The sequence below is a fragment of the Sarcophilus harrisii genome, chromosome 3 (assembly GCF_902635505.1).
Source record: "Sarcophilus harrisii chromosome 3, mSarHar1.11, whole genome shotgun sequence".
NCBI classification, from domain to species: domain Eukaryota; kingdom Metazoa; phylum Chordata; class Mammalia; order Dasyuromorphia; family Dasyuridae; genus Sarcophilus; species Sarcophilus harrisii.
This window is the reverse complement of record NC_045428.1, coordinates 360438615-360466598: the sequence shown is the minus strand read 5'-3', so window position 1 is coordinate 360466598 and position 27984 is coordinate 360438615. Positions and strand designations below refer to the sequence as shown.

General features: G+C 41.6%; 1 protein-coding gene across 1 annotated transcript; it reads right to left on the bottom strand.

The window, feature by feature from the left end:
• Window positions 1–908: 908 nt before the first annotated feature.
• OAF (out at first homolog) lies at window positions 909–26299 on the bottom strand. The gene is made up of 4 exons (XM_031960152.1): window positions 25674–26299; window positions 4279–4413; window positions 3298–3478; window positions 909–2983 (listed from the first exon to the last, which is right to left on the bottom strand). Exons 1-4 carry the CDS (start codon window positions 25917–25919, stop codon window positions 2706–2708), a joined length of 840 nt encoding a protein of 279 aa, XP_031816012.1. The 5' UTR covers window positions 25920–26299; the 3' UTR covers window positions 909–2705.
• Between the last annotated feature and the right edge of the window lie 1685 nt (window positions 26300–27984).

Genomic DNA, 27984 nt, shown 5'->3' with positions numbered 1-27984 from the left:
CTAACAAAATGAACCACCCTAATGGTGGGAGCTTTAGACAGTGGAACTTTGGGTTAGGGCCAGCCTTGGGGGTGGAGGTGGGGCTTTCCTGAGCTATTGAAATCCTCCTGTGAGGATGGTTTTCTATACCATTGTCTTGACTTGCTGTACAAGCCCAGCCCTGTGGCTTCCCAGGACCTCACAAGGAAATGGCAAGGGCAGAATACTCCAGAGTTACTTAGAACACTAGGGGCGGACCCACATTTGGGGATTTTTGAGCCTCCTGTTTTTGACTCTTCCCTCTCCTACCCACAGGCGGTTACCTGGCTCCAGGGTCCCAAGGCTCCAGGGTCCCCCCTACCCCCTCCAGTCCCCAGGGACTGGTCCCTGGAAAATGCACAAAACATCTTCATACACATCTGAACAGTCATGTGCTGGGGTGTGGGCCCTCCCTTCAGCCCACTTCAGACCTAGTTCACCACTTCTAGCCCAGAAGATTTTAATACTTCCAAGGTCCTTGGCTCGTGTAAATAGTCACTCTCTCAATCCTTATTATATACCTTCCAGACAGTTTCATGAATTGTTGAGCTCAAAAAACTCATCAGCTATTTTCCAGAAGACACATGTCCTATCTCTAACACAGCCTGTGTGACCAGAGGCAAGTCCATCTGCTTCTCTGATCTCAGGCAATTCCATAAAACTCCAGACTTGCCAGTCTGCATTGGTAGAAGAAGTTAAAATCACAGTTTTTGGCCTTGATTGTCCAAAAATAAAACAAATGGAAAAACCTTTAGCCTTTAAATAACCACTTGTATTCATGCAAATACAGTCTGTACTTTCTCTTTAAAATCTATCCTGTATAAACTTAAGTTCAGCCTATAAATGATACTTTGTTTCAGTGTACACATAAAAATATCCATACATATATACATGTTTCACATGTTTATTACACTAGCACAATTTATATTTAGGGTTAGGACATATATAAGTTTTCCTTTTACAAATAGGTATCACTTAAGGAATGGAATGATAGGAAGGAGCATTGCCTTTAGAGGTAGAGACTGGGTTGAAATTCCAATTCTGCCACTTACCAAGTTGTGGGCTTTCTGTACCTTGGAGCTCACCTCAGTCTACCTGAGGAGCTGCTCTACAAAATGATGTCTAAATAGCTTCCAACTCAATCTATTACTCTTATGAGGAGAGCTTAAAATAAATGGAATATTGTTCTGTAGCAATACACTGCTGTTTCATGAGCTTCTTCCAGAAGTAAAATGGGGATACCGACAGCACCTTTCTCCTAGGGTTGTGTGTTCTTTCACAAATGAGAGAATGTTTGTAATGCACTTGGTTAGATGGTAGTGGAAAAAAGCACTTGGGACTTGGAGTCAGAAAGACCTGAATTCAAGTTGACTTTGGGCATTTATTAGCTCTCTGTGACCCTAGGCAAGTCATTTAATGTTTGCCTCAGCAAACAGCAAACAACATCTATCTCCTAGGATTGTTTTGAGGATCAAATAAAATAACAATTGTAAAATATTTAGCACAGTATCTCAAACTAGGAGGCACTTATATAAATGTGTAGCTATGATTAGTTATAATCTTTCAAACTGAGAGCCCAGACATCTGATTATACTTCCCTGTGTATCTTCTATATATCTCCTAGCTCAGTGGGAGCACACAGTAGACTTTAATAATAATAATAATAAAAAAAATATTTGAGTCTTGAACTTTTCTGGCCCAACAGCAGAGGGCCTGCATGGCATGCTTTGAGCACCAGGTGGCAGTATTGGCTCAAAGTTATGGCTAATATGTGATGAAGCAATGGGAGACCCCACCCCAAAGTATATGACCCATTCGCATTGATAAAGTAAAAACTTCTTTTATTTCTGGTACAAATGATAAATACTTTGCATTAAAAATCTGGAACTCAACCCCTTCCCTTCTCCTCCCCCCATTCTTACAAAAATAATCTTATTAAATGGAAAACATATTGCTGGCAATCACACTGGTTGGCTAGGTCCTGATCTGGAAGATAAAGGCACTGTGGTTGGGTAGGGGGAGGACTGGGGAGAGCTCTCCCACCCCACCTGACCCCTGCACCCATATTCCTGGATTTTAAGGGGTGGGGATTATGGCTTGTGATCCTTTCTGGCCCTCACTCCAATTTCCTTCGGTACCTCTGAGTAATTCACTGATGTCACCTGTTATCCCCACCGTCCTACCTTTGGAAGGGAGTGTCCCCAGAAGTTCTCTTGCTGTAGTGTGGAGGGGAAACTATCAAACAGAAGCCCCTTGAGGAAGGGATTTGTATGGGTTCCTCCCAAGTAAGGAAGAAGTGTTTATGGGGGAGGAAGAGGGATAGAGCAGAAAGGATTTGTTACACTTCCCTTTCCTCTCTCCCTACCCCCACAGGGTGTTCTTAAGGTTTGAGACTTGAAAGAGTTAAATAAAAGAAATGGTCACATTTTGATTACTTGAAAATGACATACGCAAAGGGAGGGGGCTAGAATGGGCTCTTCCCCTACCCCCAATAAAGCAACAGGGGGTAGGAAGGGGAGAAGGGGGGGTGTCTCGTGTTAACCTCATCCCTTTTCACAGTCATAGAGCAAGGGGCCTGAGACTCCAGATGGGATGAGTGAGGAATGGAGGGTTTGTAACCCCTTTCTAGGCTCCTGAGAGAAGGGGTCCTCATTTCACTCCTCCCCAGCTCAGCGCCCCTGCCCGGGTTAGGCATCCTCATCCCAAAGGCAGAGTTGTTTCTGGGGCACATAATAGTCAAAGTTATAGCTCTTCTGACAGCTTCGGATGCCGCACTTGTAGGAGGAGAGGCGGCCGCTAGGCTCCCGACTGTGGCAGTACTTGAGCAGGCAGGGGTACCAGGCTAAGTTGAGTCCGTAGTGACAGAGGCAAGGTTTCCATCGGTCGCCTACCAGCCGACATCGCCGCAAGCTGGAGAGGTCAGCGGGTGGTGAAGGCAGCATTTCAAACATGGAGCCATCGACACCTGTGGGAGAGGGAGATAGAGGAAGAGGAGGAAGAGTGAGCTCCTAAGACTCCCCTTCCAGCAGTCTATTAGCCCATTCCCCTGCTGTCCTTCTGAATACTGCTCAACTCTCGTTTCTCTAAGAAGCATTCTCCCCAAGAAATATATGGCAATCCATCTCCTGAGCACTTAGAGACTGCCTCTGTACATCCCTTTCTGTACGAATTTCCAAGTCTCTATTGTTTTTTAATTGTCTAGTTGTGTACGTAGCCTCTACCCCTAAAATGTTCCTCCTCCCCATAGCCTATGGCAGGGCTCCAGAATGTCTTTCTGACCTCTGTCCAGCCAGAATTTGACGTCCTCTTCACGGGTATAGATGGCCTCTCGGGCTTCCGCACACACATTGTGGATGTGAGGGCTCAGCCACGCTGCCTTGCTGAAGTTGACTGCCACATCCATGTGGAGCTGCTCCAGACCCCGCACCTCCTCAGCCTGACGCACCGTTCGCGGGTTTTTCTATGGGCAGGGCGAGGGATGGGGAGGAAAGAAAGCGGGGTAAGTGTCTGGGGGTCCATGTGCATACACTGTCCCCCAAAAGCTCATCCGGGTCTCTTCTCATCTCTCACCATTTGAATTCTGGGTCTATAAACATTCATTGTAGACTTGGACTGGTTTTGGAGGTGAGCTGGATACCATCAGGATGAGTCTATTCTTAATATGTTAGGCCACTAATGGGATTTATAGGAACTTCTGTTGAAGAGTGGGAGACATCGTTTCTACCCCCTTTCTTTTGCTTTGCCCTATCTGAATAGCCTTGGAGAATCTAGAAAAGTGGACAGGCAATGGCATATGGGTAAGGAGAAGATTTTTATATATAGTATTATGGAAGAACACAAGGATTTGAGAAACATTTCATTCATTCATTTATTCAATTGGGGTTAAGTGACTTGCCCAGGGTCACACAGTTAGGAAGTGTTAAATGTCTGAGGCCAAATTTGAACTCAGCTCCTCCTGACTCCAGGGCCGGCACTCTATCCACTGCACCATCTAGCTGCCCCTGAGAAACATTTTAGAATATAAGGGCATTTGGTTGGAGCAAAGAGTATTAGTTTAAGAGTAGACATGAGGGCTAGAGTATTAGGAAAAACTGGATTGGGGGAGATTGGATCCCAAGATTTGGGGGACAGAGTGAGTTGGGAGGTTAAACAAGGGTGGGCTGGGGGGGGTGAGACTCTGGTGGGTGTGGACTTGGGCTTGAGTGGGTAGTTGGTCTATCATGGATCTGAGCATTTAGGATTAGAATTTGGGCCCCTTACCTGCCGAAGTTTAGCCATAGCATCACTGGGGATAATCTCGTTGCGATGTAGCCTTGTAATGAAGCAGAGAGCTTGGAATTGACTCTGACCCTTCTCCAGCTCACCCAGGATCAAGGCTCGGAAGATTTTCACATCCTGATTGAGGAGAGGAAGAAGAGGATGGGAAGATAAAGGTAGAGGTCAGTAGGGTCCATCTTTCCCTTCCATAGATAATGCAGGAGATCTCAAGACTGGACAAAGGTGTCCTGGAGAGGGTCCCAAAGATCACTGCAGGGGTCCTCAAACTTTTAAAATAGGGGACCAGTTCACTGTCCCTCAGACTGTTGGAGGGCAGGACTATAGTAAAAACAAAAACTTTGTTTTGTGGGCCTTTAAATAAAGAAACTTCACAGCTCTGGGTGAGGAGGATAAATGTCCTCAGCTGCCGCACCTGGCCCGTGGGCCTTAGTTTGAGGACCCCTGACTAGAGAGTGGTCCTTGTTCAGTTTTGGGGGAAGGGACAGAACTTCTCCTGCCTAAGTCCCAAGAGACTCATTGTTAGGTTGATCAAAAAGTGATTGATGAATTTTTTTAAATGACAATCATTTATGAAACAGTTTGCTGAGAGTTTAAGGTCTGCAAATTTCATTTAAAATATGAGCTAGAAAAAAACGAATTTCAAGCATACCAGATCCTCTTGTATCAGACCATGCCACAGGCTTTTCAGTCTGGAAAAAATTTTCCAATGAAATCATTAAAGAGGGCAAAGCTTCCACCAGAAGAAAATATTTCATTTTCCAAGTATGTTATATTCCATCATCTCGACAATCTCTAAGGTCCCTTCCAGTGCTAAAATTCTATGACTCTATAACTTTCAATTATGGGTACATCAATTATTCATAGCAAATTCATTCACTCAACAAACATTTATTTTATTTGGAGATTGGGTTCCCCACCTCCCCCTTTTGCCCTGCACATTTGTAGCTAGAGGGTGAAGAGAGGTCAGGGTTTCTTAGGCAAAGGGTAAAACAGGGTTTTCAAGGCAGCCAGGGGCAGGTGTTGCAGCTGCTGCTTTTCTTCCAACCCTGATGGTGACAATCACTTCAGAGACATAGCTGGTATAAATTACCCTTCCCTTTTACTTTCCCTTCTCCAGATGGGGCTGTTAATGACATTAGCAGCAGGTCAAGAGTCCTTCCTGTGCATGATTCACAGTCTGCATCATGACTCAGAATCGGGGGCAGAAGGAGGGTATAGCCAGGGGCAGGGACTTTCTACTGTGTTTAGAATATTTAATCTAAACTTCTTAGCTTGATGTCCAAGGTTTCAATTCTATATCTCCAACTCCCTTTTTCAGCCCTGGCAGAAACTACTCTCACATAAATCCAGCTCTTCCAGCCAAATTGGTTTATTCCTTCCAACATGATGCATGGGTTCTGGCCTCTGGGGTATTATTCATGTTTGGCTAGTTTCTCCCCCTCCACTTGTTAAAGTCCAGTTATCCTTCAAGACCCAATTCAGGTCCACCCCATTCGTGAAACATTGGCAATTTTCCAAAGCTTTGCTAACACCTCACTTTTGGACTCCTGGCCGGGTGTACCACTGGATCTGGTCTTTAGCACGTGGGATTCATAGTATTAAGACTTAAAAGGGGCCCTGGAGGTCTTCTGGTCTAAGCTTAGAAATGAGCACAGTGAAATCTAGGGATATTAATCACCTTAATTAATATTAAGATCCAGGGATATTAATCACACAGTAAGTAACCATCAGAAGCAGAATTTGAACTCAAGATCTCTGACCCCAAATCCAGTGCTCTTCCCCAATAAACATTATTGGTCTGTATTCAGGAAGACCAGACTCTGAATCTAGCCTCAAATATTTAATAGCTGAATGACTCTGGCCAAGTCACTAAGCTTCTGTCTCCCTTAGTTTCTTCATCTGGAAAAATGGGAATAATAGTAGATACTATCTCACAGGGTGGTTGTGAAAGTAAAATGAGATAGTATGTATAAAGTGGTTTGCAAACTTTAAAGCACACATAAATGTTAGTTATTCTTCTTCTTATAATTTTTACTGACCATAAGCTCCCTGAAGGCTGATATTTTCTTTCACTAAATCCCCTTTCCCTACCATTGTATCCCTTTTTCTAACGCCCCAACCCACTCTCTGCTCAGTTCTTGCTGAGTTCCCCCTATGCCCACAGCTGGGTGGCTGTGGCTAGGCCCATCCAGGGCCCTCCTTGGCCTCCAGTCGGTCCCAGGGCTCTGTCCTAAGGGCCCCTGGGGCTTTCCATGCAGCGAAGCTAGGCTCTTTACTTGTCTTGAGTTGTTTTTCCTAATTAGAATGTGAGCTCTTTGAGAGTGGGAACTGCCTCATTTTTCTATTTTTATTTCCAGTACTTGCTTGGCATGTAGTAAATACTTAATAAAAGCTTCCCACTCCATTCCACAGTGCCTTCATACCTAGTATGCCCTCAAAAATTATTGTTAATGATGATTCTATAGGAAATGTCAGTGGGTGGGGGAAGAAAGAAACAATTGCTGTCAGCCAGTGAAACCTAGTTTATTTCTTAAGTGTTATTCACTTCTGAGCTGCTTGTAATCTTCACAACATTCCTGGCAGTGGGGAAGCAGTACAGTTTTTTCTTTCTTCTTTTCTTTTCTTTTTTTTTTAAACCCGTTTCAAAGATGGTAAAACTGATGACCAGTTCTGATATGTCCTCTCCCTTCCCAATACATCCTAACCAAAATAATCTCTCCCATACAGAAGGAAAGGTTCTAAGTCCCTCATGATCCTGGAGACCTGAGAGGGAGGTGAATCAGAGCTGAAGGCTTATCCTGGCCTCCTTTCAACAGGAAATCCTTTCTCTGATAACTAGCTCTTGGAATCTCTGGGCCAAGCCAGTCTGAGCCATCTGATCTCCTTCCTCCATCTCCCCTACCTTCTCCCTCTCCCTCTCTCCTCCTTTTCTCCTTCTCTCTTCTCTGTCTCTCCCTCTCTCTTCCCCCTCACCCTTCCCTGTCTCTTCCTCTTTCTGTCTGTCTTTGTCTCTCTCTCCCTCCCTTCCTTCTTCCCTCCCTCTCTCTCCTTCCCTCCCTTCCTTTCTCTCCCCCGCTTCATTCAGGTCAGCAGGAGTGGTAACCAGAGGGTAGGCACTTGAGATTGCTAGATTTAATTTCCAGGGCTCATCTCTTGCCAGGTGAACCCAGAGCCAGATTTCCTATTCTAAGACTTGAGCCAGAAAGATATGCCAACTGGTATCAAAAATCCATCTCAGCATTAATTTCAGCTCCTTCCCTTTAAAAATAACTCTTCTCAATATATTTATAGCATTTTAAAAAAACCAGTGCTTTGGGTACATTCAAATCATCTGAGGCACAGGGAATATGGACTGGTCCTGTAACATCATCTATCCTTCCCAGCCTGGAAGAAGCATCAAATAAATTTCAAATTAGAGGGTGCAGAGAAGAAACTAAATTGTCTTTCTCCCCTTGTTTTGTTAACAACTCTGACAGAAAATCTTAGTCCCTTAGGACTCTGCTGGGAGTGTAATAACGTTTTTAAGGGCATTTGGCCTTTTCTTTCCTTAATTCTAATTTAAGATATAAATCCTTAATATTATTGCCCATATAACCTTCTGTCTTTATGTCCTCTATTGTGCTGTATAAATACTAATAATCTCATATTTACATAGTACTTTAAACATTGTTCACAACAACCCTAGAAGGCAGGTGGTGTGTATAACCTCCTCTTAACAGATAAGGAAACTGAGGCTCGGATGGTTTAAAAAACCTGCTCAAGGTCACATAGCTAATCAATGAACACAGCTCTTCTGTTTCCAAGAGTAATGCTATAGCATGGTGAACTTGTAAGTTCCTATTGGGGGTATGTATATTGAATAATTTCCTAATTAAGTGCTTAGGATGAGGATTCTGAGGAAGATGAGACACCAGAAATGCCTCTTAAGAGAGAGGAATATTTCTCTCATTCTAATTTCATTCCCTCTCCTAAACCTCCCCAAAAACTGAAAACATTCTATTTTCTCCTCCTTCCCCCAGGGAGCCAGTTATTCCCCTCTGAAGAACAAGGCAGTTTTTTTCTTTTAAGGGAAATAAGTTTGGAATCTATGCCTTATCACGCCAGCCTGTCTCTGAAGCATCTCCTTTTCTTGACTTTACCTCCTCCTTCCCCCATGACTTTTCCCATCCATCACTGGTACTGATTTCCGTCCTCACAAAAGGACCCCAGGGACACAGAAAATAATCTGGCTGGATGAAGAGCTTGCCTGGTTCCCAGCCTCCCACAGGGCTCCCAACTTCCTCCCTGATTGGGGATTTCCCAGGCTGATTCAGAGAGAAGTAGCCTCTGAAGCCCATGCCAGGTAACAGAGGAAAAGTAGGTGGTTTTTTATCACCAGAATACAGCAGATGGCTTGTAGTTTTCTCTCTGAATGGAAGGAGGACATACCTGTAGGCAGGTGGGAAAGGCTCAGTTGGCTCTCTTTTTCCAGACATTTCCAGGCATCTCCAGAACAGAAGAAGAACCACCATATGGATTTTGTGTAATTGGGAAAGACTACCAAGAAAGAAACCAAACCAATGCGGAGGATGGAAGTGTAGGTTTTACACAGCAATGAGGTTGTTGGGTGTTATTAGTATAATGAGAATAATCATGAATCTCCCCTTATTCTCCCATAAATGTGCTCTAAAAGAACCTCAGTGGAGTTTAACTGAATTTCCCTAAGGAAAGGAGAGGGAAGGGAAGAGAAAACAAGCATCTATTAAGCACCTTCTGTTTGTCAAGCGCCATGCTTGCTATTAAGCACTTTATAAATGTTATCTCATTGATTTTCATAGCAACCTTGGGAGGTAGGTGCTATGATTAACCCCATTTTCCAAATGAGGAAACTGAAGCAGAAAGATTAAGAGACTGGATTTGAATTCAGATCTGCCTGATTCCAGGTCTAGCAGCAACACTTAATCTACTGAACCACTACTTAGCTATCTCATTGGGCACATCAAGGGGTCAGGAGCTCTAGCTCAATGCCCAAGGACTTGGTGTTTGGGGATGATGAAATGGTACCCTTATTGGCCACTTAGTCAATTTTCTGCTTTGTGTTTTCCACTCTTAAACAAAGGTGATTAAACAGTGATCCCGAGATCAACATTTCCATATTAGAAGGAAATATGAATTTTTGAGGATCAGAGTTTCCAGGTCCTTTGTTCAGTACTAGCTTCATTGCAGGAGTTATCTGTGTAACTAAAAATTTTTCAGAGAACAAGAGGATGAGCTGAAACTCAGATATTTATTAAACTACTATTCATTCATTCATTCAATAAGTATTTATTAAGTACTTACTATTTCTTAAGCATTTTACAAATATATCATCTCATTTGATCCTGGACTTTGAGGAAGCTGTTTGGAAATGAAGAGTTGTGAAGGTGAAATGCTTATTTGACAGTGTCACTAAGTGTCTCATGGTTTAATTTTTTAAAAGTATCAATCTCAAAAAAGAGTATAATGAGAGTTCTAGGTTATTGTGTTGTGTTTTAAAGTCTTTTTCAATGTATGCTTATAAATCTTTTGTGTTTTAAACACTTCTTTTGTGGAAGAAATAAATAAGTGTCTTCTACCTGATCTACATTATACCTTGGAAAATTTTCTAATCCCTTTTGGAGGGAAGGCCATAGGAAGAAACCAAAGCTAAACTTTCTTTTAATTGATATTTCTTAGGATTCCCTGGGGTGGGGATGTAAAGAGATGACAAGAAAGTGAATAACTTCTTTCTTCCACAGTTAGGCTTTTCTACCTCCACTGAATTTGGTCCAGAGGGGCACATAGAACTGGGGGATATTTAGGGTACCAACATTTCAATGTCCCAGGGATCAGCACTAATTTGTTTATATACCACTTTAATAGTGTTAAATAGGGGAAGAGATCGTAGATTTAAAACTGAAAGGAACCTTAAAGAAAATTTCATCCAATACCTCATTTTACAGATGAATAAACAGAGGTTCAAAAATGTCAAATAACTTGGCCAAGATCATGCAGGTAAAATGAGATTTAAAAAAATAAAGTTCGCTTTAGAGAATACCAAAAAGATTCTAAGAAGTGCAGTTCTCCCTATAGAAATAACATAGCTCTGTACTTCTGTTACTTGGTTCTTAAAAACTCAAAGCACATAAAGTAAAATAATCATCAAATCTGTTTCATGCCAGTTTAAAAAAAAAAAAACAGAAGAATTCAATGAGTTCCATTGAATCTCAAGAGTTCAAAGAGTTCTATCAATGGAACACACTAGACAGGCAAGACCTAAAAGCAACTGAACAGGGTGCTAGTGTTCCATGAATCTGAAAAGAAAAAAGCTGGGGGTCAAGAACTCCCATTCCTCTAAGAATTTCTGGGAAAATGGAAAGCAATTTGAAAGTAATTAGTTTTAGAACAACATTTTATATCACATACTATAATAAGCTCCAAATGAATACATAATCCAAATTATAAAAGGTCACATGATTTTAAAACATTATAAGAAGGCATGCTGTACAACCTGAGGGAAGAATTCTTAAAACAAACAGGGATAGAAGAGATCATAAAGATAAAATAGACCATTTTGATTATCTAAAATTAAAGAGCATTTGCAGGAACAAAATGCTATCAAATAAAAGAAAAAGCTATTGATTCAGAAAAAAAAATCTTCACATAAAAATCTGATAAGTTCTGCTATCCAAAATAATTACAAAAAGAATGGATTTAAAGGGAGAAAAATAAATTAAGATTATATGAAAGAGATATGTGACATTCCCCAAGAGATAAGCAAAGATATGAATATTTTTCAGAAGAAGATATGCAAACTAGCAACAAAGAATGGCCTAAATTACTTACAATAAAAGAAATTAAAATGAAAACAATTCTAATGTTTTGTTTCAGCCATAAGATTAGCAAAGATAAAGAAAAATGAAAATGATAAATTTTAGAGAGACTTTGGGAAGTCGTGTATAACAATGTACCGCTGGTAGTGCTGGGAATTTATTCAAACTTTCTAAAAACTAATTTGGAACCAAACCAGAAAAAGTTACTGAACTGTACATATCTTTTCACCTTCATGATATTAGTAACAGACATATATCCCAAGGAGTTCCCATCAAATGAGGAAACGATTAACAAATTGTAGTTTATAAAAATAATGTAAGAAATGACAAATATAAAGAATTCAGAGAAACCTTTATGAACTAATACAGAGTTCAGTAATAAGAATTGTAAGAATAATTTTATATTGGACTGTAAAGGAAAATAACTGAAAGAGATCAGAATTCTAATCAATGCAATAAACAATTACTGACTCCAGAGGACTGATGGGGAAACACATCTCTCTCCTCTCAGTAAAAAAAATATTTGATTGTAAATATAGGTTGTCAGATATGGTCAATATGCTGATTTGTTTTGTTTGACTATATTTCTTTGTTGTAAGGGAGGGTTGTATTGGCAGGGAGAGGGTAGGATGAGGGTGAGGGATGTCATTGGGAAGTGATGTAAAAACAAAAAGAATCAATATAACTTTTTTTTTAAGTTCACAGACTTTTGCCTTCATTACAGATGTTCAGAAGGAACAACTGAAGTTCAGAGGCTAATCAACACGGTCTAGGTCACACAGTGAGTCCATGGTCCAGAGATGAAAACATAAATGTCCAATACCAATAATTCAGTTTCCGTGGTGTTTGAAGGTTTGCAAAGCACTTTGCTCACAACAATCCTGGGAAACAGATGATTCGAGCATTTTTATCCTGACACTCAAATGTAAGCACTAGGTAACATACTCACTAAGTGTCAGAGCTGTTATATAAACTCCAAAAGTATTTTTCTTGTCATTACGCCATGCTGTACCCTAAAGTTCAAGTCTCCACAGTGCAATGCCTTTCTCCCCTACTTTCTTTTCTTAATTATAGACAAGAGATATCCATCACTAAGCTAATGATGTTCAACCCACTGTTTCAAAGGTGACTGCCATTTCTTCCCATCTGGCCATGTAGTCTTATCCAACCCACTGCTGAACTTACAGCTCGACAAAACTCCTAATTTCCCCTCATTCAAAGATACTCTTCTTCTATTAAGTAAGCAGGTTCAGATAGTTCAGTCTCCATGAAGAGGGCTCCTTCCTGAGTGCATCCTTTCTGTCAGTTGTCTCGTGCCTTCCCTGAAGCCCCAGTGTTGCTATTACAACTTGTCCTGCCATCCTTTCAGGCCCTGAAGCAATGGCTTCATGGGATCGAACTTATGCTCCCAGTGTGGGAAAAAGCTTTCTTGTCTCCTCCAACCTACAAGAGGCAGTTCTGTGCCATTGTCTTTCCCAGGCTTCAAAGGAACTTGCTAAGGGCAGAGAGTTGTCTCTTTTGCCTTTTTTGCACTGAAGCTCTTTTCTATTTAAACCAGGGGCTATATTCTGAATCAGTGTTTTCACAGAACTTTACATATACTCTCATGCTCTCTTTCTGCCTCTATCTCCATCTCTGTATCTTTTTCACACACAACTTTTTATGAATATCTTGTTTTCATGTTCCCTTCATCTTTCAACATTTTTCTCTCCTCAAACCAGAAATCCCTTTTTAATAAATAATCAAAACAAAAAGGAGAAAAAAAAGTAGTTCAGCAAAATGAACCAATACATCAACTAAGTCTGACAGTCTCTGCAGTGCTCCATACCACAGTGATCCCTCTCATCTTAAAAATAAGATACAAGGAAGGAGAGACCCATACTTACCTACATGTTCTCATATCCATACAGCCTGACACGAGATCTTTAACATTTTGTTTCAGAAAGTCTTGTTCACTCTGCCTCTCTTGTGAATGCATTCACATGAATACATGGTCTCTTTCACACTCCTACAGATAATCTGTCTCCTGCACATTCTCTAAGATGATTTCTCTCTTGCACAAGTCTTCCCAGTTTGTCTCACATAATATCTCACACATATAGCCTAGATATATTCTCTCACATGTAGTTTCTGTCTTAAAAGTCTCATTTAACTTCTCTCTTGCAGTCAGTTTAACATGCACATTCACTCTTCTGCTCTGGTTCCCTTGAAAAAAGTTTATTTCAGTGATAGATCCTGTTAAATATCTCTGAACATTCCCAAATACTTTTCCTCTTATGGTCTCATAACATTTTCTCTCCTCTTTCATACTCTCTTATGTCTTCCTTCTCAAATACCTAGAGGTGTTCTCAAATGTACATTCTCTCATCTGTTCTCTCTACACACACACACACACACACACACACACACACACACACACTCAATATTTTCTTTGTTCAGGTCAAGCACATCTCTCAGCTCCTTCACCCATCTCTCCTACTCTATCACCTTCCCTTGCTTGGAGCTACCTCCACCTCAATATTACTCTCCCCCCTTCTTAAGTCCCAGCCAGACCCAATACCTTAGAAAACTCATTCTGATAGACCATATCTGGAAATAGGGTCTGTCTCCCACAGACAGGTCACCTCACAACCACGCTTTTGACAAAGGAGCATCAGATAGAAAAGGGAAGCTTGAGGCAAATTTCGGAAAGACCTGGAGACTTACATGAACTGATGCTAAGTGAAGTGAGCAGAACCAGAACATCATCCAAAGAACAAGATTACATGATGATCAACTATGATGGATGTGGCTCTTTTCAACAATGAGGTAATTCAGGTCAGTTCCAAGATTTGTGATGAAGAGAGCCATCTGCATTCAAAGAGAGGACTGTGGGGAATGAAGGTGGAGCACAGCATAGTATTTTCAGCTTTTTTGTTCTTTTGTTTGCTTGTTTTTTTTTCTCATTTTTTTCCTTTTTGATCTGATTTTTCTTGTTCAGCATGAGAAACATTGAAATATGTATAGAAGAACTACACATGTTTAACCTATATTGGATTACTTGCTGTCTAGGGGAGGGGGGAGAGGGAGAAAAATTTGGAACACAAGATTCTGCAAGGGTGAGTGGTGAAAACTATCTTTGTGTGTATTTTGAAAAATAAAAAGCTATTATTATAAAAAAAAAAGAAAGAAAGAATGTACTTGGAATGGCTAGCCCAAGTCAACCTGTAGAGTTTATCTTAGGGAGCATGTGTGTGCATGTATGTCTATATGCATGTGTGTGTGCACATATGTACGTGTCCTTACAGTCCGCCAATTTGTCCTGAGTGCCTGGGTGGGAAGCCCTCCTCTGTGCCTGCAGCTCAGTTTTCCTCCCCCACTCCTCCAACTTCTCAGCAGCAGCTCTCTTCCCCTGGGAATATTCCTTGCTGTTAGGCTCCTTCCCATCGCACTGGGGTGCGTGATTTTTGTGCCAGAGTTGAGCCAATCTAAATATTTATTTACTCTTTTCTGGGCTGAGGCGGCTTTATGCACTGGAGGGTTAGGATGGTCAGGGGCCTCTCTTGGGTAGTCACCCTAACTGGATAATGTTGGGGGGGGCAACCCCAGGCAGGGACAAGAGACACATGGGACTCACTGAGTGCCATCCAGCTGGGATGGCAGCTGAGCCGAAGAACCTAGACATCCTCCTGGAGAGTTTTGCTTCACCCCTTCCAGAAGAGCCGGGCTGAGGGTTAGGAGAGCTTCTGGAGAGTGTCTGGAGCTCAGGTCACTCATTATCACAAAGAAGTGGTTCATTAGCTCAAAGCACAAATGTCCACACTCCTCCGGGCCGTGTCACCCCGGACAGAAGCTCTTTGTTGGGGGGCTCTGCTAGGATGAGTGGTGTTTCAGAGACAAGGGCCTGGAGTGGGGCCCCCTGGCCTCCAGAGAACTTGCCCTCCCCCAACACCAGTGCTCTGTCAGCCAAATCCCAAAGGTCGCTACTGTCCAGACTGTTTTGTCAAACAATGTGGGGCTTTATGTGGATCAATTATACTCCATTGTCTTGCTGACTCAGGGCTTCCCAGATCAAGGCTTTCCCTTTTCTCTCCCCCAAATTCCCAGCATGGAGGCCCTCTGCGTTCCCTGCTGAAGTGACGTGAATATGTCCAGTTAGGCAATTCTGACAATCTGTTGAACTCACTAATCTCTCATCATCCAAAAGGATGAGCTAAAGGATTCCTAATCTTCAGAATGGAGCAGAAAAAGAAGATGCAACTTCTAAGATCACCAGTGACCTCACATTTGCCAGATGCATCTCAGTGATCATCTGCCATGACTTTCTGTAACATCTGACACGTTACCCCTCCACCCTTACTACTCTCTTCTTGTTTTACATGTTTTACACTGGCTCTTCTATCTATATCTTTCTTGTCCTCATTTCTCGGTTTATAGAACTTTGAATGTTCTAACTACAAAAGTCCTTAATAATCACCTAATCCTACCTCTTTATTCAATGTGATCACGCAATTGTTAAGAATCTAAAGTGTCAAACAGGGTGACAGATGCTGTGTCTAAGATGAAAAAAAGGAAATTCCTACCTGCAAGAAGTATACATTCTACTAGAGATATCAATACAAAACACATATGAGGTGATTTTTAAAACAAGTTTTTTTTTTTTTTTTTTTTTTTTGTAAACAGGAAGCCCTAACAACTGAGTGATCAGAAAATACTTTATTTAGGAACTTTCACTCAAGCTGAGACTCTATGGGGCAGCTAGGTGGTGCACCTAGCCCTGAAGTCAGGAGGACTTAAGTTCAAATCTGATTTCAGATACTTAACACTTCCTGGATGTGGGACCCTGGGCAAGTCACTTAATTCCAATTGCCTCGGGGCGGGGGGGGGGGGAAGAGAGGAAAATCCATATCAGCCATGTTTTGATTTTTTTTAAAGTAAGAAAAATTAAGAGGAAAAAAATATGCTTCAATTTGCACTTAGATTCCAATAGTTCTCTCTCTGGAGGTAAATAGCTTTGTTCCTTATAAGTCCTTTGGAATTGTTGTGGATCACTATATTGATCAGAGTACCCACATCTTTCACAGTTACTCTTCATTGCAATATTGCTGTTAATGTGTACAACATTTTCCTGGTTCTGTTGACTTCAGTTTGCACCAATTCATGTAAGTATTTCCAACTTTTTCTCAGCCATACTATTGACCATTTTTTATAGGACAGTAGTATTCTATCAAAATCATAAACCACATGTTCCCCCATTCCCCAATTGATGGACATCCCCTAAGTTTCCAATTCTTTGCCACTACAAAAGAGATGCTATAAATATTCTTGTATATGAAGGGTCCTTTTACTTTTCCTTTGATCTCTTTAGGATATGGACCTATTAGTAGTATTGATGAATCAGAGGGTATGCACACTTTTATTACCCTTTGGGAATAGTTCCAAATTGTTCTCCAGAATGGTTGGACCAGTTCACAGGTTTTCACATATCCTCCAGCATTTATCATTTTCCTTTCCTGTCATATTAGTCAATTAGATGAATATAAGATGGTGCCTTAGAATTGTTTTCATTTGCATTTCTCTAATAATGAATGATTTAGAGCAGTGGTTCTCAAAGTATGGTCTAGACAATCCTGGGCATCTCTGAAACACTTTTAGAGGGTCTACATTCAAAAATAGTTTTTATTTCCAATATGGTAAATGTCTATAAATATAATCCAGATAAATAAAAACGCTTTGGAGAGATCCTCAATAATTTTTAATTGGATAAAGATACTGAAAATAAAAGTTTGAGAACCACTGATTTAGAGCTTTTTTCATGTGACTATTGACAGATTTTTTCTTCTTCTAAAGACTGCCTGTTCATATCTTTTGACCATTTATCAACTGGAGAATTTTTGAGCTGAGTCTTGAAGGTAGCTAAGGACTCCAAAAATCAGAGGCAAGAAAAGAGCATTCCAAACATGTGAACAAGTTGCACAAAGACCTAGAGTTTAGAAATAAAATACCACAAGCAGGGCCAGCAAGTAGGATAATTTGGCTGGAAGGAAGGATGCATGAAGGGAAGTAATCAAAATTAACTTGGAAAGGGTTTATTGTCAAATTTGAAGAGCTTTAAATAACAAAAAGAAAAACTTGTATTTTATCATAAAAGGAATAGGGAGTAACTGAAACTTCTTGAGCAGGGGAATATATCATCTGATTTGTGCTTTAAGAATATCAATTTATTATAATTAGTATTTCTAAAATGCTTTAAGGTTTGCAAAGCGCTTTTCATGTTTTCTCATTTGGTCCTTACAACAACCTTATGACGTTATGATCCCAATTTCACAGATGAGGAAACTGATGAAGAAAGGAGTTAACTGTTATGTCCAGGGTCACATGTCTGAAGCAGGAATTGAATGTAGGTCTTCTTGACTCCAGTCAAGTAGGTGGGACAGTGGCTAGAGCACCAGGCCTGGAATCAGGGCTCTGCTTTTTCAAATTGCCTTCTATTTTTCTACCTTAGGACATGTTGGCTCTCCCCAAGAGAATGTAAGCTCTTGAAGGAGAGGATGTCTGGTTTGTCTAACTCAGTACTGTCTAACTCAGTAGCTTTTACTAATTGGATATTAAATAAATGTTTGATGAACTGGAATATAATGGAGGTGATAGAGAGGAGGAAGACATATAAGGAAGGAAAAAAGGAAGGAAGGGAGGAAGAAAGGGAAAAGGGGAGGGAATAAAAGAAAAAGAGAAAGGGAAAAGGGAACAAGAGAGGGAAGAAAGAGAAGAAATAAATGAACCAGAGAAAAACAGGAGTAAGGGAAGAAGGGAAGGAAAGTGAAGAAGGGAAGGAAGTGAAGGAGAAAAGGAAGGGAAAAAAAAGGAGGGAGGGAATAAAAGTGGTTCTCAAACTTATTGACTACAGGACCTTGGAGAGATCGCTACTTCACTTTTTAGAACCTCAGTTTCCTCATTTATAAAATGGAGATGATAATATTAGGACTGCTGAAGAAAGAAATGGCAAACCACTCCACTATCTTTGCCAAGAAAACCCCAAATGGGGTCATGAAAAGTCAGGCACAACTACAAAACCACTGAACAACAATATTAGAACTTCTCCCTCATTCAGGCAGTTATAAGGAAAGTGCTTTGTAAACGCTTAAGTAGCATGTGAATGGAAACTATTTTAGAGAATAATGAGAATTATGATGATGGTGGTAGTATCACAACTGGAAAGTCTATCATTATGAGCTACTGTGGGAATTCTTCTAGTCTTACAATTATGAAAATTTCTTTAGACATACATAACTTACTTTCTAACTTAAATCTTAAAGTATGCTAGGGGTCCTGGACTTGGATTCAGAAAGACCTGAATTCAAATCCTACTTTAGAAACATCCAATCTGTGATCCTGGTTTAGTCATTTGCATGCTGTTTTCCTTCAGTTTCCTCATCCATAAAATTGGAATAATAGCACCAACTTCCAGGGTTATTGTGAAGGAAAAAAATTTATAAATCCTTTTGTAAATCCAAAAATATAATACAAATGCTAATTACTATTATTTTATATACATACCCCTTTTACCCAGAGCCTTTCCCTGAATTCTCCCGTTGTTGATGTCCTCTCCACTTTGTCTGGAATTACTTTGTTGTACTTTGTATTCATGTTGTGGTGTTCTATCTTCTCTCCCTGCTTATCCTTTTAGAAACTACTTCAAAAAGTAAGAACATCTTTGTAGCACACAGGCAGACAGTGCTTTGTACATTGTAGGCAATTAATAAATGCTGGTTAAACTGAGCTGAAGTGAATTGAATAGGGGAAGCTAGAGTCTGCCCTGGACTTTCTCATCCCAGGCCTCTTTGTGCCTCCAGCCCAGTCCCCTCTAAGCAGTCTCAGTAGGTACACCTTGCTTTCTATGCTACCAGCACCCACCACCCACTTTGCCTCCAGCAGCAAACCTTGACCCAATGCTTGAACCAGGAAGATGTTAAGAACCTGCTTATTCCAGGTAAGTGGGAGGGGAATGGGGGGATATCAGGGTGTGGTAGTGGGAACTATGCTTGCCAAGTTCCAAGAATAAGCTACTGGATCTCACTGGCCTGTGGAGGTTTTCCAAAATTAACCCTAGAAACTTTAGCAAAAACAGGACTAAGGACTTTGCCCTGCTAAACCTGTTGATTCCTCTTTTTGGATGGAAACTGGGTGGTCCCCTCACTCCTTTATACTGATAGCCAGCCCTGTGTTCTGCTTTCCAGGAGGAACTTGGGTGCACAGGCTACTGCTCAGCAGGGTCCTGTTTGGAAGGCAGGAGACTGGTACTGTAACTTAGGAGGTCCCAGTGTGTTTGGGAACACTCACGGGAAAATGCTAGAGAAAGAGCAAAGACAGCATAGAATCAAGTATCTCAAAGAAAAGGCTCAAAGAAAAGGAAACTGGGAAAAATCAGGGAAGGTGTCCTGGACATAAAGAACTGTGCTTTAGGTGGATATAGGAGGGGAATTAACAACAACAAAAACAGCAACAAATATTTATAGACTATACAAATATTTATATAGTCTACTGTGGGTCAGGTACTGGACTAAGTAATAATATTTATGAATATTATCTCATTTGATTCTCACAATTTGAGAGATGGATATTATTATTCTTTTTTTTATGGATGAGGAAATTGAAGCAAATAAAGACAAGTGATTTGCTCAGATTTATGCAGCTAGTAAGTGTTTGGGGCCAAATTTGAATTCTGGTCTTCCTGACTCTATGACCCTTTCGCTACACACAGTGCCACTTCCTCTAGCAGCAGCTGCCCAGAAGCCCTGGGCTTAAATCTCAACTTTGCCCTTTGCTCTCTGTCTGACCTTGGACAGATCACTTAGCTTTTCTGCATCTTATTTTCCTCATCTGGAAAATAAGAGGTGGTAATGGATGACCTCCAGGGTCTTTTCTAGCTCTAAATCAAAAGCCCAGGGCCTCCTGCCCTTAATAGGCCATCCCATATATCCTGTGTCACTGTCTAACTTATTACATATGGGTTGCTGTAGATGAGAAAGAAAATGGAAAAATATCTCTGTTTAAAAAAAAAAAAAGCAACAACTAACCAAACAAAACCAAACCACAAAACTCTAAGAAGTCTCGATCTTATTAATCTTCTATTACAATGTCATTTTTTTGGTCCTCTGTAAACTTATGTTCTCAGTTTGTATTAAATTAATTTTCAATTCATAGATGCAGAGAACATCAGAACTAGAAATAACCTTAGGCACCATTTAGCTAGTTCTCTTGATGTTTCTATTGTTTATATTTTAGTTATTCCTTGTAATTTCCAACCCTTTTCTTAGGGAGCCAGAGCTCCCCAAGGGCAAGGATCATTTGTGCCTCTTTTCTCTGATCTCTCCCAGTGTATAGGATAAAGCTCATAAGAGCCCAATGACTTTTCATTCTCCCTAAGTCACTCAACAGACTCTAGCCTTAATCTGGCCCAAGTGACCTCCACCATATTTCTTTTTTGATTGTAACTTCATCTCTGATCTCTCAGTCAACTGGCCCCAAGAACCATCTTTGGGGAATCTCAGTGAACACTCCTTCCCAATTATACCACTCCCTTACCCCTGTCCCACCCAATCTTGTCCAGTTAACCAAGCTGGGACATGATTCATCCCCTAGCCCTCAGCTAGTCCCATTGCCCCTTTGGAAAAGGGAGGAAAGGGAAGTGGGCCAAGAGTTTCCAAAGGATTTATAGGAAAAAAGATGAGTTGGAGGCCTGAGGATATGCCTGTTATGAGGTATGGATTATTAGATGTGTATATAATTACACACACATATGAATCTGATTACATAAGAGGGTTATTATGGGGAGTGTATCCATTATGAATTAGAATTATTATACATAAAGAATTTAATTTAAAGTTCAAGTCCTAGAGGGTCTTTATATGAAGGTTACTGTATATAGGATAACCTTGCCCATTGTAGGCTGACTCTATTCAATTTGTATCGACTCCACCTGTAAGTAACATGTATTCATATCTCAGACAGAAGGAAAGCTTAGTTCTAACAACTCCTAAGATCTTATCATTGAAGTCCATCCAGCCCAGCCCATATGAGAACAAGAATCCCATCTAAATATTATCAACAAATGGTCTAATCAGATTTTTCCCCAAAGATTGAGATATTTCATTTCTGGACAGCTCAAGTTCTTAAGAACATTTCCCTCTTAAGTAGTCTCCCATTGGCTTCCACCTACTGATTCTATCCTCGGGGGCCATGTATCTCAAGTCAACTCTTCTTTCATTTGATAGTACTTAATATCTTGGAAGACTAATCATATCTTCTCTAAATTCACTCCAGATGAAATGTTCCCAGATCCTTTATCCAAGTCTCATTTGGCATAACTTTGATTCATCTCACCAGCCTAATTATCTTCCTCCATTTATACTCTAGCTTAACAGTTCATATGTAATTCCCACTCTCACTAGTCCCTTACTTTCCTTCCACAGTCATAAGAGGAGAAAAAGATCATTCTCAGCTAAGATGCCAAAGCCATTAGGTCTCAGTTGAAAAGGACCTAAGAAGGCATTTAATCTACTCAAAACTTAAAGCAATAATCTCCTCTAAAACACCCCGGACAAGTGATCATTCCATTTTTGACTGAATAATTGGGAAACTTACTACTTCCAAAGATAGTCCAGCTTACTTTTTGTCATTAGGAAGGTTCTTACACTGAATTCCCTTGATCTTGAGCCTCAGAGAACAGGAATATCACCCAGTAGTTAGAAGCAAAAACAGGAGGCCATGAAGTCCAATTTCATCATTCTACAAATGAGGAATCCAAGGTGCAAAGATTTTAAATCAATTGCCCAGGCTAGGTAAGTGCCTGAGGTAGGGTTTGAATAATTTGAAAATGGAGTCTTCCTAAATCCAAGCACTCTAACCATTATACTATGATAACCCTCAAATTCCTAAGAGAATCAAACAAAAATAGAGAAATGAGAAAAGGCCCCAAGTCTAGCTTTAACCACTATAATATGATAACTCTCAAATTCTTAAAAGGACCAAACAAAAATAGAGGAATAAAAAATGGAGCATTACATTTTTCTTCAGATCCACTACTGAATATTCATTAAGTTCTCTCACAGAATTATAGATTTAGAGCAGAAAGGAACCTATTTTAACATCTGCACAGAGAAGTGAAGGGACCTGCCTAACTTTACACAGATAGCAAGTCTCATAGGAAAGTTTAAAACTTAGGTCCTCTAACTTTAAATCCAAGTACTGTTTCCATTGTTCTTATACTTTGAACCTAGGTCATAGGACCAGGCCTTATCTTCCTTATCATTCCTGGTTACACATGATAAAGGGACAATTATGATTATACTGATTCTAAGACATGGTGCAATGATGATAATTGTATAAATTCTGGGGCATGTCTCATAGTATATTGATCATTTTTATTATATATGAACTTCAGATGTTCATAGGATCATTGAACTAGAACTGACTCTTTCTCAATGACACATTTTATAGATGATGAAACTAGCACTCAGAGATTGGTTGATTTGCCCAAGATCATACAAAGAGTCATAGAACCAGTATCTGAAGAAAGATCTTTTGACTCCAAAGCAGCTCTTTCCATTTTTTCCCAAAGCTTATGTTGTATGAAATGTCATGATTATGAGACTCATGATTCAATACAGCCAAAGATCTATGATGTCCCCCTACGTTTCTATCACAAATTTCACAAACTGCTGTGAGGAAAAAAATATATATCTTAAAAGTACTGATCTTTTGGTGACAAGCCTTTATGAGCTGAATGATCATCAGATCTTTACTTTCAGACTTGCTAAATTGGGCAGAACTGCCCCACTGACATAGCCTTTGTGTGCCTCTATACTACCATGAGGCATTAAAAGTAATGTGTGAGTAGAGATATTAGAATTAAAAAGTGATGGAAAGCATTGTAGATGAAGAGGGTGGTTTCCCCCAAGGAGGGACTTTTCTGGGCCAGGAAGCAATCAGAGGAAAATGGAAAACTGAGTTCACCAAACTAAGGGCTGTGATCTCATGGTGCCAACAATTCAGTGGAGTGTCTGGAACTAAACCTAATAAACAAGAAAAGAGTTTGGCAAAGAAGAATTTGCTCTCTTAATATTTTGTTGGAGTTAAAGTAATAGGGTGGGATTAGAATGAGTCCTTCTAACTTTAATTGCTGACTTTTCTGGTTGACCTTGGGTCAATGACTCAAACCTCTCTGGCCACAACTAAAAGGGAAGAAAGGTCATTTTAAAAAATATTTCACCATAAAACATAACTAAGTTCCTAATTCTATTGTTTCTCAGCAGTTTGGGGAATCTTAAGCACTGCTTCCAGAGAGGTGTGCATACACAGTAAAAGCCACATATCCTTGTGGCTTTTTCCATCAGAGAAAATTATTTCCTCAGGAGAAAACTTTCTGGTGAACAGCCTTCTGACACCCCCACCCCCCAAAAAAAGGAGGCAAAGGGGTGGAGACTCTAAGAACCAAACAAGCAATAAATCCAAAGAAAAAGTCAACCATCCACCTTCAAGGGATAGAGTCCAAAGTAAACACACTTCCATAGCCAATGGACAGGGGGACAAAAAAACCTCCTGGGCTTCCACCAGCGCCGAGAAGGTCTGCTTTAGTAAGTAAGAGAAAGTTCAGTCTCCTCTTCCAGTTCTCTTACTTGCTTATGAAACTGGAGCTGCCAAGTTTATGAAGCACCAATCTCTGGGTCAGAGGCTAACTTGAAAAACAGACTCTGTAAACCTGGATAGCAAAGCCCCAGGCTCAGAGATTGCAGCACTTCAGGGGTTAAGCCAGCTAAATTCAAATGGACTCTGCAGCTGGGCCGACGGGCTCTCCAGGCTACTCCCCCAATTCCCTGCCCCCTGCTCCCATCCCATTCCCCCAGCCTCAGCCTCCACCCCCTCTCTCTCTATTCTCCAGGCCTCTCCTCTCCCTTCCCTCCAGGGCAAAGCAGTAAAAAGATTAAGTGTTGGCAGCAGCTAGTGGTTGTAAAAACGAGGCCCAGCTTCCCTATCCCGCCCCCTTTTACCTCGGCTCTAAGGCCTTCCCAAAGACCTCTATGCTGACCGCTATAGATAGGGAATGGTGGGCTCCGGCTACATCTCTACTATTCCTGCTCCTGGACTCGAAGTGAAAAGCAGCTGGGAAGTTTCAAGGGATGGGAGGAAGCTAGCAAGAGGGCTCCCCCAGCCCTTTGGGGCCGGCCTGTGGGTCGAAGAAGGCTCTGAGCCAGACCTGAACAATTGACAGAGAAGGACTGGATTCTGTTGTTTCTATACTTCAGAGAGGTCCCACAACTCCAGTGCAGAGTGCCCAGAGGCTGGCCATTCCCAGGCTTTTTTCCCCCAAAAAGAGTGTGAAATGCGCAGCCTTGGGTCAAATTTTCCCACTTCCAACCAGCCGGCTTGGTCACTGGAGATGCAAGGCTCTTATCTATTTGTGTTACCGTGGCATCCTAGGTCCCTTCTCTATCCCACCACGATGATTGTGGCAGGGTTCCTTTGGGCTTTATTTCAGAGTTCAGGTCGCAGGAGGCATAGCTTGAGGAGAGATCAGGAAAGATGTCCTAAGACTCTTAGTCTTTCCAGTTACCTCTTGGAGGTTCCATGTCACATGAGGTGGGGAGGTCTTGGGGAACTTCACATTTCAGCTTATCTCCCACCTTTTTAATTTTTGTTTAGGATTCCTGTCCGGCTTAATTACTCGACACTAAACAGACTAATTCCTTCTCTCTTTCTATTCCCCCAGAACTCACTTCTTTCCAATCTCAGGGTCAGGCCAATCTAAGCCTCTGTCTCCAACTCTGACCCTCCACCCCACTTAAGTAGGCCTCTTATCCTAGGCCAGTGCCAATGGGCATATATCACTCCAGGGCAGCAAAACAGATGGAGTAGGATTGCCCAGTGCTTCTCCCTGGAGAAAAAAAAAGAGAATAACTCCCCTACAGGAAAAAAGGGCAAAATCTTGGGACCCTCTTTCCAGCACACTGCTTTAACTCAGAACAAGATAAGAAAGAGTGTATCTATTTTTATAAATAAACTCAGGAAAGAAACTGGGAAGAGAATGATAGCCCATTTTTAACCTCATCCCAATTTCTTCACTCTTTATGAAGAAAATGAGACCCAAACACTTTATCTTAAGTCAGATACCTAATAAGTAGTATATTGAGGGTAGTAGAAATGGTTTGCTCAACCTAACCTCCCCCCTCCATCCTAATTCTTTATCCAGTACTTGAATGATTCTTTATTCGATTCCAATGCAGTTATAGACATTCAGTATTGGAAGGGACCAGAGGCCCTTTAGTAGAACTCCCACATTTTACAGATGAGGAAACTGAGGTTCAGGTAGATTAAAGTAACATATGGAATCTCAGATAGCTAAACTGTGTCAGAACAAAAGTTGGAACTCTGGGCTTGGAATTCACCGCCCCACCAACACTGGTACTGAAGGACCGGCTTGAGCTTAAGAAGAGAGAAGATGAAATGCATGAGTGGGGAGAAAAAAGGCACAGGTGAGAGGGAGGTAGTGCTGGGGGGCTGATCCCTCACCCTCTTGAAGTCTGCAGTGAAGGAGATGAGGGTCCCGTCGGTTTTATGCAGCTCCAGGCTGATGCAGTCCGCATCACTGTCAGCCTGAAGGCTTTCCTCCGTCACCTGGCCATCTGGCAGTCTCACTCGGACCTTCAGTTCGGACACTCCCGAGGACGCCCCAGCCGGCGTCTGCAACCCAGGGATCAGCAGCAGCAGGAGCAGCAGCTGGGGAGGATGCGGGACTCTGCGCCCGAGGGAGCGCATCCCCGGGGACAGTAGAAGCAGAGTCAGCCGCTCCCCTTGTTAGCCCCGTGGGCCCCCTCCTCACCCCAGACGCCCGAGTCGGGGGAGGAGGAGTTGCCAAACTTTGGCTGAAGTTGGTACCAAGTTTGGAACTGGGGGTAGAGAGGGGAGAGCTGGACCCCCGAGGGGGATCTGCCTCTATCCAGCGGTTCGCGCTGGGCACATGGACAGAGCCTGGGAACGCTGCCAGTGCAGGAGAAGCCGCGCGGCGTATCAGAGCGGGAGCCCCCAGGGCATGGCCGGTTGGCCAATCTCGCCCCAACCCAGCTGTTCCCTCAGTCCCCGACTCCCGCCCGCTTCAACTCGGTTCTGCACTTTTCATTCAATCCCCCGTCACTTCCTTCAGAAAACAGAAACCACAAGGACCTGCCTTAAAGAGACAGAGCACCTCCTAGCCCTTAAAGGGCCAGCTCTGGTCCACGTAGCAGCTCTCCAGAGTTTAGGCAACCTGAGGAAGGGGAGGAGGATGAGGGTAGGGGTGAGTGTGCTTATTGGGCGGAGACGACAAGGGGACTAGGGCGGTTGGCAGCTGAAAAGAACTTTTCCCACAGAGTTTTCTCAATTAATCTCCCTCCTTAAAGTCCCAGTCATTTACCCGGCCCATGTCAAGATTGCACTTTTTTGGCAAATCTTTTCCTCCCAGCCTGGGTGAGATGGATAGGTTCTGCTTTTTTCCCCGTTGGACAGCGAAATGTTAATAGACTCCTGGGGACCGACCGCAGCAATCTATCTGCCCTCATCTCCCTCACTCTATTTTCCTGACCCTCCCTTACCGCCCCCTTCCCTCCCCGTTATCTTCTTGCTTCATTCATCGTCCTTCTAGTCCCCATCTCCTTCTTCCCTTCCCCCCCACCACATACAACTTTGACAAGCCCTATCCCGGATCCATGGGTAAAACTATAGATTGAATTGAGCATCTCTCCTAAAACAAACTGATAAAATTCAGAGATGCCATGTTATATGTATATGAGGCGGGATTTCCAGGGGTTTGGGCAACTCCCGATCTACTCCCATCCCGGGAAATGGAAAAGTACCCAAAGGCAGATTTCCTCACAGGCTTCCAGGAAAACTCTACGGCTGGCTTTCTGTGTACTTTAACGAGTAACTACACTATAAGTCCGGGCAGTCAAACTATGTTTGGCCTTTGCATCTTTCCGGCTGTATGACCTCAGATAAGTCATTTCACTTTAATGTGCCTTGGTTTTCTCATGTGTAAAACTAAGGGAAAAAACCTGCTCTGACTATAATAAAGGGCAATTCTGAGGATGAAATCTATTCAAATGCTTGGAGAAGTTTAAAATGCTAAAGATTATTGGAAAGAGCACTACACTTGAGATTAGAAGATAAGGGTTCAAGTCACAGGTCTGACAAATTAGCTCTGTGGCCTACGAGGAAATATTTTATTTTCTGACCTTTAGTTTCTTCACCAGCGAAATGGAAATAAAAACACTGCATTACCTCTTTGAATTATTTTGAAGAAACCATTTCCTAAAATGTAAATCATTATATAAATCTAGGTAATTATTGTGAGACAAATATAAAGGATTATTATCCTGCAACCCTGCTTTGTGGAACTACAAAGGAGATTAAAACACATTGTTTCTGCTCTTAAGGAACATACAGTCTAACTGAGGAGACAAGACTAATATATATATAGCTAGGACAATCAACAGAAAACAGAATATAATTTAGGGCCAGAATGTGTCATACTTTAAGGGAGTCCTACCGTTTGTTGAACAACTGGAAGACAGAGACATTCTTTCACTTTTCCCATTATTCAGTATCCCAGAATCCCTAGGGAGAGGAGATATAGGGAAAGAAATTGACTAGAGCTCATGAAATTCTTTATTTTTTTCCTCTGGAAAGTACCAGATTTTCGAAGAGGCTAGATCTATAGGGCTCCTGTTTATCCACCCAGTTTTGGAAATAGGATTTCCTGAGTGTATCTACACATGGACCTCACCCACATTTCCTAATATCTCCACCCTTTCATGATTCTTATATTATCAGCATTTTTCTCTAGCCA